Here is a 12,188-nt window from a genome sequence, read left to right on the forward strand (position 1 = left end):
AATGCCGCTCCCATCTTCTCCCCGGAGTTCCACCGCCGCCATTTCGCGGCGCTTCTACAAAGGTGCCCAATCCCCCCCCCCTTTTTTTTTTCTCTCATGGGTCCCTACTGCTATACTACTACTTCACCTTGAATATTTTTCCGAAGTAATTTTTCAGTGCTTTTCCATTGACTTATCGTATTTACACTTCATTCTTTGTTATTTTTCATCCCCTTCTTTTGAACTTAACTGTATCTCGGGTACTGTGAGACTTCTTGCTTCTTCCCACGTTTTCAAATTGCTCTGCAAGAATGTTCTGAAAAGCCATTAAATCGTGTCTACTTTGTTAAGTTGTGTAGCACGAGACTGCATATTTTTCTTACATCCCATAGGTTTTTTGAAGTCTTTGGGATTTCCATGAAGTTTGGAAAGTTACATACATATTATGTAATTTACCTATTAGTAGATTTAGTCTTGCTTAATAAATTGATTTATAAAATTTGAGAATAAAAGTATTGATTGATACATATTTTTCCCCTCGTTTGCTGTTTACAGAATAAATGCAGTAGAACAGAAAGCTTCATAATGTTTCTGTGTTGAGTGTATTGTTCCCCACCTATCATTCCTCTCACTATTTCATATCCTATTCTTTTCCCTGCGTGTGGTCAGTGTGTTTCTTCCTACACTTGTGCAGGCACAAAATAAATCTTTTGTTCTTTATGGCTGCTGAAAATATTTCTTTTTCACATCTCACGTGGTATAACTCTTTTCAATCATGACTGACTTGTTTGTTTCTCGTTGCACATCTTTTTTTTAATAGCTTTTCTTTCATTAACCTAATAACCTTGAACAATTTAGATGTTATTCGTACTCTAGGTACGCATGTTTCCAGGCAAACATTTTCCTGCACCTGTTCTGAGTTAATGGGAACACGTGTCTGCACCACAACCCACCTTACCCACTTTTCATACCCAATGTGGCTGAATGCTTCTTGGCCAAATGGTTGAAATCTCTTTTAGCATCAGTTTCTTACTTCTGTTTGGTTCATTAGAATCCTTTTCTCTCCTCTCTCTTCTGAACATTTATTTTGTGTATTATTTTCTTTTTTTCAGGAAGTTTAGCCTTTTCTTAATTTTGTATTCTTTTTCTCAGTATCAAATTTCCCTAAGGAAATTGCCAACTTCTTATCCTTGTCCACGTTTTGATTGTGACAACCAAACTGCTAACAACAAATTCATCCCTGACCTACAATAACTAATTAAACAAAACAAAACACAATAGTTCAACTATTAATGCATGCATTTTTGTTACAATCAGTTTTAAACAATCTGTGCAGATATGATAGTACTGTAGAGGGATGTACAACAGATTGCTGTATTATGCAGTTGAATAACTTGAGAAGTATTTTTTGTTTTTCTTATTTGGGAAATTCAAGTTTTGTTCACCCAATTGTAACCATACACTGTGACATGAAGTTTCTGTTTTTACTTCAGTATGATGTATGTGCACTGTGTCTTTCTTTCACTGCCAGCTGTAGTTGCAGAATATAAATGAATACTACTGATGTGTTAGGACACTGCTCACCGTAGCTAAAGTCAAACCAAAGGGAAGGGCATACTCCCTGCTTACAGGAGCTCCAGTGTCTCAGTGTTCTGAAAAGCAGAATGCATTGCTGAGAAACCTGCATTTATTACATTTTGAAGTATTGCTTCACCTTGTCTTTGTTTTATCCCACAGCCTGTGTTTATCCTTTTCTCCTGGTCGCTCGTTTGCGTGGATTTTGATACTCATAAAACCAACAAATTTCTATTAAGCTTATTGATTACTTTTACAATTAATCTTTTCCTATTAGCTGAGACAGAGTGGAAGGATGAGTGCTGTTCTTTTCCTCCTAATCTTCCCATGTGACAACCAACATTTCAAGAAGGAGACTTAAAATGAGGTGAAATTAAAAACTTGTTTTCTTTCCACAGATCTACTTTGAGGTTCTGAGGAAACTTGTTTAGGTGTTGCCTTCAAGGAGGTAAGGATCTCCTAGGAGATTTGTTATGTCTTTTCAATTTGTTTGGAGAATTAAAATCAACTTACACAGTCTTTGTAGCGAGTTGCTGTTTTTAATCAGCTGAGAAAACTGTTATAGAAGAGTTGCAGTCTGGAGATAATGGATTTGCCTTGCACTAAGGTAGAAGCTTATGATAAATGTGCTACAGTGCTTTCCTGATAAATCTGTCAAGGAAAGAAATAAAGGCTGCAGCACCTTCCCAGGGAAATGTGAATGTTCTCAAAGTATAATCACATTAAATGTGGAGGGCCAAGTAAACATGGAGATCAACTTTTGCCTGAAGTAACAATAACTGTGATGAAAAACATCGCAAAATACCTTAATGCATGCAAACAAGCAACAACTATGTCAATTAAAGAAGCACACAAAAAAATTAATGCTCTGTGAATCTCAGTGGAGAACCAAAGATGTCATTCTCCCTGCAGACCATCAACCTCCACCTGTGCACAGGTCATCTTCCATGGAACAGATCTGCAGGCAAGGGTGGTGGTTACCCCTCAATATAAAAGAGAATCCTATATGTTGAACCTGGGAGCTCAGTCATCTCCTAGATTTCTGCTAGACTGAGTTTTGGTCAGCTCAGCCCTTGTTTCTGTTCTCATTCAGGTGCAGAATCCTGATGGACCTGGTGCATGGACTTACTTCTCCTTATGGGTCTGTTTGTCTGTATGGGTGCGCAACAGCATTTCTTCTCAGGTGAAAATTTACCTTTGGCCTCTACCTGAAGCTGTGTGCTGAAGACCTTCACTGCTACATTCTAATTAATTTCCCTTCAGATGAAAAATGCAAATTCTTATGCCATGTGGATCATGTCAGCTTCTACCACAAGGATTATGCAATCCATCTCTGGTAGGTACTTACAAGCCTCACTAAAATCTGTCTGTGCTAGTCTGTCTTAATAGTTCTTTAGGGACTGCATGATGATCTCAGGGGTCTTTTCCAAACTTTATGATTCTTAGATTCAAAATGTGCTCAAATCTAATATGACAATTGCTGTTGGAATTCTCCCCATTTTAAAAAGCCTAGGAACTTCTCCAATGTAGCTGTAAAGTCCTTTAGCATTTGGCAGCCTTAACAAAAACAGCAGGTGTCTGGAACCAGTGAGTTGTGTGAACTTCGTTGCCCATACAGACTGAAGGACACAGTTCATAGAAGCACTGGGTTGGAAGGGACTCTTAAAGGCCATCTGATCCAACTCCCCAGCAATGAACAGGGTCACTACAACTAGATCAGATGCTCATAACCCTCCCAGGCTGACCTTGGGTTTCTCCATGGATGGGACATTCACCACCTCTCTGGGCAACCTTGACAGTGCCTCACCATCCTGACTATAAAAAAAAAACCCAAACAACCCTCCTTCTTCTATCCAATCCAAATCTTTCCTCTGTTAGTTTGGAACCATTTCCCCTTGCAAACCCTGCAGAAGAGTCTGTTCCCTTGTTTCTCTGCATGACCTTTACAGCATTCGTATCTTGGGCTCTCCAAACTTGAGGTGCTTTGGCGGTTACTATACACAAAAATGTTCAGCTTCTTTAGACCATAGCTTTCAGTTTTGCTGTCTGTCCTCCCACCCCTGGTCCCTGATCCTTCAGATGCATAATGCTGCTATCTTTCACCATCACTGCAACCTACAGGCTGATCATAATGAAAGCATCCTGTCACACATGCAAACCATAGATGGTGATCTGTTTCTTCAATGCTCCAGAACCACTGCAAGGAAACTCACTGTCAAGGATCAGCAGAAGAGGAACAGAATGCTCAACATAGGATACTGTATCTCTGTACCATGGCAGCACTTTGTAAAATAGTTACAGCATGAGTGCTGTGCCTGTTGGATGGAATTTTGTCTCCGCTGACTTCTTCCAAATGAAGCGCTGAAGGTGATGAGCGAAAAGGTGAGGTTGGCTCCATCTCTCCCCTCTACAGAAATGACTCCTGAAGAATACGTCTGCTTACATAATGGTGACCACTTCCTAATGCTGAGGTTAAAGAATTATCGTAACTTTCAAACTTCCAGGTTGGTCTCTGGTGCTGTCACCTGCCATCCTATGTACATTCTTGAAGGTTTAGTGTGCAGTCAGGCATTGAGTTTTCTCGTACAGAAAGAACAAGGGAGAAATGCTTTGATGAGAGCAGGCTCTTTGCAGAAGTGGTTCATCAGGTAGCTTGCACTGCTATTCATTCCCAGCTGTGGAGGCCACGGTACGAAAACAATATTTGGTAACAGGGAAAAGTGATAACCCTGATTGCCCCTTGGCTGTTTATCCCATAAGTAGCCACAACGTAGAGAAACTGCAGATTAAGTAACACCAACAGCCAGTCCCAGCAGCACTGGAACTATTCAGAGAGAATTTTTGAAGATGCAAAGAGTAAAGAAAGAGGCACAATGAATCAGCTGCATTTTACATCACTCAGCATTTTTGTTGCCATTGCATATGTTTTAATCAGATGAGATAACTGTTACAGAAGCAGAGCTTTTTTATTTTCCATACCAATGCAGTTTGTGCTGCACTTGTACAGCTATAAAGTAACTGGCTCTGAGACACTAATCTCTCCATTCATATTTCATGAATGTGGGCATCTCAGCCTCTGAAGTTGTGTGAATGGAGTCATATGATTTTCTTTCATGTTTCCCTATGTCTAACTTGATCGTGCACTACGTACCTGAGAGTAATCAACAGCAATGTCAGTGACTTGTTTTTGTCTCCTTTGGTGCCTAAGCAGTTGGCTTTCAAAGGAGCTTGAGCAGGAATGTACTGATGATATCATCCAGGAAGTTTCTCCACGTTACACCAGATTTGAAAATATTTCTAATTGATTATATTTTTACTTACAGAAAGGTAATACAGGAAAAGGAAATCAATATTTATGTGAAGGGGCTTGAGAGTAGCCTATGAAAAGATTGATGAGCATTCATCCATTGTATAAAATGTCACAGTCACAGAGTCAAATAAGTTTTACTCAATTTAATAGATTTACCCTCAACAACAGAGAATTCATTCTCTCTCTCTCTCTCTCTCTCTCTCTTTCTCTTTATCTATGCCTACACATATTTGAATTAGGCAAATGATCTCACTTACATACTTGGTAAATACCACAACCCAAAGGAACTTTTCCTCCTGAAAGGCAGTAGAAAAAAAAAATCATACCTGCATTTAAGACCATGAAAGATGGCTTAGTAGCACAGAAATTTGGAAAATATCTTTATGCTCTCCAGAGGGGTCCTATTACAGAGTAATCAAGCAACTTTTTCAATAAAAGTGTGCATCTTTCTGAAGGAAAAGACTAGTCGTATATATAGTCTATACACTATTGTTAATATACACTATTTGTGATACTTAACAAAAATGTGAATATTCCATTATTACTCCACTGTTGTTTTTTGTTTGTTTGTTTTTCTACATTCTAGGTAATGTTTATGTAACTGTGTGTAGTTTCTTTTTCTTTTTTTTTTTTTTTATTTTGATATAATTTCAATTATTTTCTTTATGAAAGAAAACAAAAATCTATGAAGAAAGTACAGGGACTGATGCAACAACAGGTTGAATAACATTCTCTGAAGCCAGTCTATCTGAGAGAAAGCATCACCCAGGTGAGTACATTTGAACAGAAGTTTATATTTTGTGTGGACTCAAAGGTCTAAAGACTCGGTGTGTTTGTGACATGACATGCTTTTGCTGTTCCATGACTACCAACACCTGTGATGCACTCTTCTTAAACCAAAATGTTCCTCTTTTATGTAGAAAAATGTTTGATATGTAGCAATATGTTTTGACCCAGGCACACTCCCATCATTCAGCAACCAAAACACTGGTGTGCAATTAACACTGTTTTGGCTGAAACTGGGATGTTTAAATAAATAGTATTTTTTAAAATGCCATGAAAATCCTATATCTGTGGCATGGAAAGCAAGAACAGCTGGAAGGAAGCCAAGCTCTTTGCCAGGCAGAAAGATGGCTGTAAGGCACAGAACAACACATCAGTTGGCGAATAATCCTGACCAAGCAGAAATAGCTTTTAGTGAAGATGACAGAGATTACGTTAAGAAATCACAGCACAGAGCTTCTGCTGGGGGAGACGTGCAGCGGCTGCTTTGCTTTCCTTCCTTGCCCTATTCCTCGGGAGGTGCCTTCTGAGAACAGAGATCCCGAGCCCCGAGCAGCAGTCTCCAGATGGCCCCTCCTATGGGCACAGAGCATAGGATGGCTGCGAGGCTCGAAGTGGCCAAGTAGAAACGTAATGATCTGGAGGGCAGAAGACTTGCAGAAAAACCCAGCGGAGCGTGTAACAGCCACCCATAGTATCATAAGAAAAGACAGCCAGTAGCATCCAGTTCAGAGCGGTGTATGAAAAGCCCGTAAAGTGCATAGAAAATTACGCAGTGAGGGAAAGTGCAGCACATTTGTTACGAACTCGTGATCCACCATCACCTTAATGTTTCTGTGCCCGTTACCACCCGAGCAGCCCATGCTGTACTTGGTAAACACACTTACGCAAGGGGTGGAATGGCAAGAAAACACCACCCCGCCCACAGGGCACCGGGAACCGCTTTCCGCGAGGACCCAAACGAGATGCGCGCCACCTCCGAGGCGGTTCAAAAAACGCGCGCTCCGCTCCGATTGGCCGCCACAAGAGAGGGGCGGGACTTTGACCCTTGCGAGTCGCGCGGTGCGGGCTCGCTGCCAGCCCCGCTGCTTCCAAGCGTGGGGCAGCGGCAGGGAAGGTGGGGGCAGATACCGGCTGTACTTAATCAGTATCTTTACTTTTATTGATTTTCAGCAAAAAGTAACTGTAGCTTCCAAGCAGAATAAACTTATGTTATCAGTAATGAGAAATTGGCACTTGGTGATTGCTATAAATACGATTCTAGTTAAGAGTCAGTTTCCAAAGAAACAGCAAAGCTGGTATTTACACTGACGTGTTCCTGCTCTTTTTAGGAAAGTGTAGGTGGCTCTGAAAAGAGCCTTTGGGTTGTTTACTTTTACAGCTTCACTTGGCCTTAGCCTTGTGGCTGTCGGTCTTCTTGGGCAGCAGCACGGCCTGGATGTTGGGCAGCACCCCACCCTGCGCGATAGTGACCTTGCCCAGCAGCTTGTTGAGCTCCTCGTCGTTGCGGATGGCCAGCTGCAGGTGGCGGGGGATGATGCGCGTCTTCTTGTTGTCGCGGGCCGCGTTGCCCGCCAGCTCCAGGATCTCGGCCGTCAGGTACTCCAGCACGGCCGCCAGGTACACCGGGGCGCCGGCGCCCACCCGCTCCGCGTAGTTGCCCTTGCGCAGCAGCCGGTGCACGCGGCCCACGGGGAACTGCAGCCCGGCTCGTGATGAACGCGACTTGGCCTTGGCGCGCGCCTTCCCGCCCTGCTTCCCACGGCCCGACATATCGCAGTCTGCAAGTCAGCCAGAAAATAATCGACAACGCAAACAGGACGCCAGGAGAGTCGGAAGAATTCAGGAGTAGCTGAGTACCGTCCTTTTATCCCTTCCTGCTGGGGTCGTGCGGCACTTTTGATTGGAGGAGACGGCGATTGTGGAGTTAGCCAATGGGAACAGCGATAGAAAACCGGCCAATTGAACACCGCGAGTGATTTTGACGTCACGGTCCAAAGATGTCCAATGGGAAGGAACGACCTCGAATCCCCTAATTTGCATACCGCCTCTATAAGTATGGGCTGCGGCGCCATTGTACCTGCGTCGATCCTGCGGTACAGGCAGCGGCGGGCGTGTGCGATGCCGGAACCAGCGAAGTCGGCTCCTGCCCCTAAAAAGGGCTCTAAGAAGGCGGTCACTAAGACCCAAAAGAAGGGCGATAAAAAGCGTAGAAAGACAAGAAAAGAGAGCTACTCGATCTACGTGTACAAGGTGCTGAAGCAGGTGCACCCTGACACGGGCATCTCGTCCAAGGCCATGGGCATCATGAACTCGTTCGTCAACGACATCTTCGAGCGCATCGCCGGCGAGGCGTCGCGCCTGGCGCACTACAACAAGCGCTCGACCATCACGTCGCGGGAGATCCAGACGGCCGTGCGGCTGCTGCTGCCCGGCGAGCTGGCCAAGCACGCGGTCTCCGAGGGCACCAAGGCGGTCACCAAGTACACCAGCTCCAAGTAGAGTGGTGCGGATTACTCGATTTTAACCCAAAGGCTCTTTTCAGAGCCACCCATGCTTTCAGTAAAAGAGTGGTTCACAAATACGTGGTGGTGAGTGGTGCTATTTCATATTGTCTTTGGTTGTCAGAGTGGGCTGATCTGATTAATGATGGGGAAAAAAAAATGCTTACTGCTTATGCTTCACATGTTAAAATCTGAATGTGGTTTTTTACATGACATAAAGGGACTGAGTAAGAGAAATATGTAGATTTTATGATATTCAAATCAGTTTATTCGCCTAATAAGCATTCCTCTGACAATCATTTCAATTCCAAATTTTAAGCAGGTAGAGGCACGTTATCTTTCTGCTTTGAAAGTCCTATGCTGCATTCACATCATTCCTATTGACGTCCCCACTAAGCACTGTCACCTTTTCCCAGGGACCTGGTTGTGGGTAACAGTAGTGTGACCCAAAGAGTCTCCATGGAGACAGCACTGTGTTCATGACTTCTGCTAGAAAATGATGCTCCATATTTATCATCTCCTATGTAGGGCTGTGCAAATGGTACTGGGTATTACTTAAACGAGCCAGAGAGTTTTGTAATGATGTGGCGTAGTTTGCTTTCCTCTCTAAATAATATAACAAAAGATCGGCTGGAGACAGAGGGGTTCATTAATCTAGTGTACACGCTGATAGGTGTACATAAATATATATATATGTATTTAAGAGAAAAAGCGAACGAGAGCGGCTTATGAAATGCGGGTGACAAGAAGGGTGGTTTCGGAGAGAGCCTTTCACGCAGGCGCTCGCACCCTGGCTGCGGGACAGATGGCCGTGTTACGCTATGCTGACGGAAGGCTGCGATCGCGCCGCTCCCCGAGAGCTCCGCCGCAGGGGGGGAAGGGCTCAAACCGAGGGCGGAGCTGCCTGCGGAGGGGCGGGGACAGCGGAGCGGGAAAGCGCCGTTACCTGCCGAGGAGCGCGGGCTTTTCAAATCCTGCCTCTGCCCAATGGGGTGGCAGTCTCCACTCCAGCCAATCAGAGCGCGCCCTTGTCTATAAATACGGGGTCTCGCAACCGCTTCTGCGTAGTTTCCTTTCTCACTGCCGAGGGGCTGTTTGGGGAAAATGGCGCGCACGAAGCAGACGGCGCGTAAGTCGACGGGCGGCAAGGCGCCCCGCAAGCAGCTGGCCACCAAGGCGGCCCGCAAGAGCGCGCCGGCCACGGGCGGCGTGAAGAAGCCGCACCGCTACCGGCCCGGCACGGTGGCGCTGCGCGAGATCCGCCGCTACCAGAAGTCCACGGAGCTGCTGATCCGCAAGCTGCCCTTCCAGCGCCTGGTGCGCGAGATCGCGCAGGACTTCAAGACCGACCTGCGCTTCCAGAGCTCGGCCGTCATGGCGCTGCAGGAGGCGAGCGAGGCTTACCTGGTAGGGCTCTTCGAGGACACCAACCTGTGCGCCATCCATGCCAAGCGCGTCACCATCATGCCCAAGGACATCCAGCTCGCCCGGCGCATCCGCGGGGAGCGCGCCTGAGCTCGTGGAAGAGAATCTGACTATCGAAAACCCAAAGGCTCTTTTAAGAGCCGCCACAGGGCCAATAAAAAGAGCTGTAAACTCTTAAATCTTTTGAGGGTTTACTGCTGCACGTGTTGCGGGTAGCCTTTTGTTGACCAGTTTCTAAGGTAAGTGCCAAGGGAAGTATTGCCGTGTTTTTAAGAGGTTGAGAGGGAAGTTTGTGCCGATTAAATGCTGCTTTGTCAGTGGCGGTGTGAAGGTCTATTGGTAAGAAAAGCTCAATTTTATGGATCTAATGAATAGACTTGCTTTTCTGGTACCATTGGAAAAGGTTTTTGAGAACTCTGATAAGCTAAAAGCAAAATGCCTCACTTCTAAAAGCCGGTATTCCTTAACGTAATGGTCGCTTAAAACGGTCACGTATGTTTAAATGCAATTCTGTATTCACTGTTTCCTTTCTCGATTGCAGTATGTTGCAAGTCAAGTATGTAGTTAATTGCCCACGTTATTCTGTAACTTTTATTTCCTTATGCTCAAAGCGTTAGAGTTTATTAATCCTACAGTTAAAAACAGTGCCTTTAATTTTGAAGTAGTACAAAGTCTAGTTTCCGTAGCTGCCCATTCCTGCATGGGTGCTTTGCCACGCGTGGGCTGACCATTCTTGTAAGCAAGTCCCTCTCGTCAGTCTGTGGCCCTACTGAAGTGCTTTTAGTTTACGTTTGAATCCAACACAACAATTCCTGGCAGAGCATGGTACTCAGTGACTCCTGTACACCTACATCTGTAATGAGGTTTCTGCCTGACTGCCACTCTGTCATGCAGCTCCTTCACATCCTACCCAGAAGTCGTATACCTGTTACAAAAAACACAATTTCCCAACCCATTTCTAATTTCCTGTTGCGTTCTGTGTTTCTTGCTTAACACAGCACAGCCCTCCTTATGTCCATGTAATGCCGGGAGATCCCTGCTCTGCCTGATCGAATTGGTTCTGCAGTGCTGCATGGAAGTAGGTGAGATGCAGTTCTCACTTCTGTGAACGAACACAGACAAGGAGGATTGCTTGGAGGGAATAGATATTTTTGTCAAAGCTTCATGCAGTAAGTCATGGGTTTTGTGGTGTGGGGGTTTTTTTTGTTGTGTTTTTTTTTTTTTTTTTTTTTTTTTCCCTTCTGTGTAATTGCTGATACATTTTGTTTCAGGAAATATTCCTTCCTCTGTTTCAGGAACTTTGGGCTCTGCAGCAAAATCTGACCAATCGCATTCCTCGGTGCTCCATTTTCTTTCCTGTTTTTTTCCTTCCTTTCAGCCATTTTCTGTTTTACTCAGCGCAGCAACCTGGGGGTGGAGGTGGGGTGGGATTGTGGGGTAGATCTCAGAATAACACTTTGGAAAACTTGATCAGATCATGAGCAGTTTTATTATTCGCGGGGGGGGCCCCCCCCCATATTCATTGGCATAAGATCTGTGCTTTCTGAACAGATTTATATATGGTTTTTTCCTTTTTTTCCTTTTTTTTCCTTTTTTTTCCTTTTTTTTTCTTTTTTTTTCCCCCTGTGGATAATTACTATCATGCTTGTAGAAGTGAACTGTAGCAAAACACAATGAATTTCCTGTTTCTCTCTGTTATACAAAGGGATCCATTAGTTACCAAAATCTCTTTATCAGAATGTATTTACAGTAAATTCCATGGTAAGACTGAAGCATGGCAAGCAGAGTGCATTTCTAATGTGTAATGGACACTGAGTATGTTATACAGGCTGCATAAACAGTTACATTTTAGTAAGAGTTTGGGCAAAAATGATAAAAAATGATGCTTTTTTTTTTTTTTTTTTTCTTTCTCCCTTCTTTTGTGTGTTTGGGGAGAAGGGAAGCTGGGTTTTATTGACTGGGATTACTTTGAGTCTGATTCTGAGAGTTACATTTCTAAATAATAATAAAAAATACTTAACACTTGAGCAGTTGACAAGGATGTAGACATGCAAGGGTTTTGCAGGAAGAGTAAAATCATATGATCCCTGGATTTGCAATTCCTGGGCCTGAAAAAAATCTGGTATTTAACACAGAAGGGCATTGATGACAGTAATAATCTGTCAGAGATTCTGTCTCCAGAAAATCAAACTGGCAGTCAGGAAAAATTTACTGCATGGAATTTGAAGTGTGTAACAACTGCAGTGGTGATACCAGGAAGCACAGCAGGCTGACTGCAAATCTCCAGTGAACTTTGCTCTTTCCTCCTTACATAAGCGATGAATCCTATCAGCTTGTGTGTGATGCTGATTTAGTAAGCTGTAAAAGAGCAGTAACAGATCAGACAAAGTTAGGATAAAAATACATCTGCTCAGTGCAATACTTGGCTGAGAGAAATCCTGGCTGTTTTGCCACTCTCTGTGAGTGGTCCAGAGCCCTGTTGATATGATGAATTAAATCACTGCTGGGATAAATCAGTCCAATGGGCAGCATCACCACTGAGGCCTTCCTGGTGAATTTTTTCCACTTTTATTAGAAATGTATAAGCTCAGATTATATGTATATATATATAT

General features: G+C 43.9%; 3 protein-coding genes and 1 long non-coding RNA gene across 5 annotated transcripts; 3 read left to right on the forward strand and 1 right to left on the reverse strand.

The window, feature by feature from the left end:
• LOC122192327 lies at nt 1-5,919 on the forward strand. 2 transcript variants are annotated; one of them, XR_006182585.1, is made up of 6 exons: nt 1-62; nt 1,953-2,002; nt 2,648-2,737; nt 2,818-2,890; nt 3,747-3,936; nt 5,537-5,919. It is a non-coding gene; the product is annotated as an uncharacterized LOC122192327 (long non-coding RNA). The 2 variants fall into 2 exon arrangements; XR_006182584.1 differs by having other exon boundaries at nt 2,648-2,890.
• Nucleotides 5,920-6,791: 872 nt separating this feature from the next.
• Nucleotides 6,792-7,502, reverse strand: LOC122192326 (histone H2A-IV). Its single transcript, XM_042892858.1, has one exon. The coding sequence runs from the start codon at nt 7,418-7,420 to the stop codon at nt 7,031-7,033; it is 390 nt and encodes a 129-aa protein (XP_042748792.1). The 5' UTR covers nt 7,421-7,502; the 3' UTR covers nt 6,792-7,030.
• A 239-nt stretch (nt 7,503-7,741) lies between these two features.
• LOC122192325 (histone H2B 8) lies at nt 7,742-8,229 on the forward strand. The gene has a single exon (XM_042892857.1). It carries the CDS (start codon nt 7,769-7,771, stop codon nt 8,147-8,149), a length of 381 nt encoding a protein of 126 aa, XP_042748791.1. The 5' UTR covers nt 7,742-7,768; the 3' UTR covers nt 8,150-8,229.
• Nucleotides 8,230-9,255: 1,026 nt separating this feature from the next.
• On the forward strand, nt 9,256-10,983 carry LOC122192328 (histone H3). The gene is made up of 3 exons (XM_042892860.1): nt 9,256-9,815; nt 10,575-10,745; nt 10,872-10,983. The coding sequence occupies exon 1, from the start codon at nt 9,256-9,258 to the stop codon at nt 9,664-9,666; it is 411 nt and encodes a 136-aa protein (XP_042748794.1). The 3' UTR covers nt 9,667-9,815; nt 10,575-10,745; nt 10,872-10,983.
• Nucleotides 10,984-12,188: the final 1,205 nt, after the last annotated feature.

The sequence above is a fragment of the Lagopus leucura genome, unplaced genomic scaffold, assembly GCF_019238085.1.
Source record: "Lagopus leucura isolate 7727_CA_CO unplaced genomic scaffold, USGS_WTPT01 70-23_obj-0_obj, whole genome shotgun sequence".
Classification (NCBI taxonomy): Eukaryota; Metazoa; Chordata; class Aves; order Galliformes; family Phasianidae; genus Lagopus; species Lagopus leucura.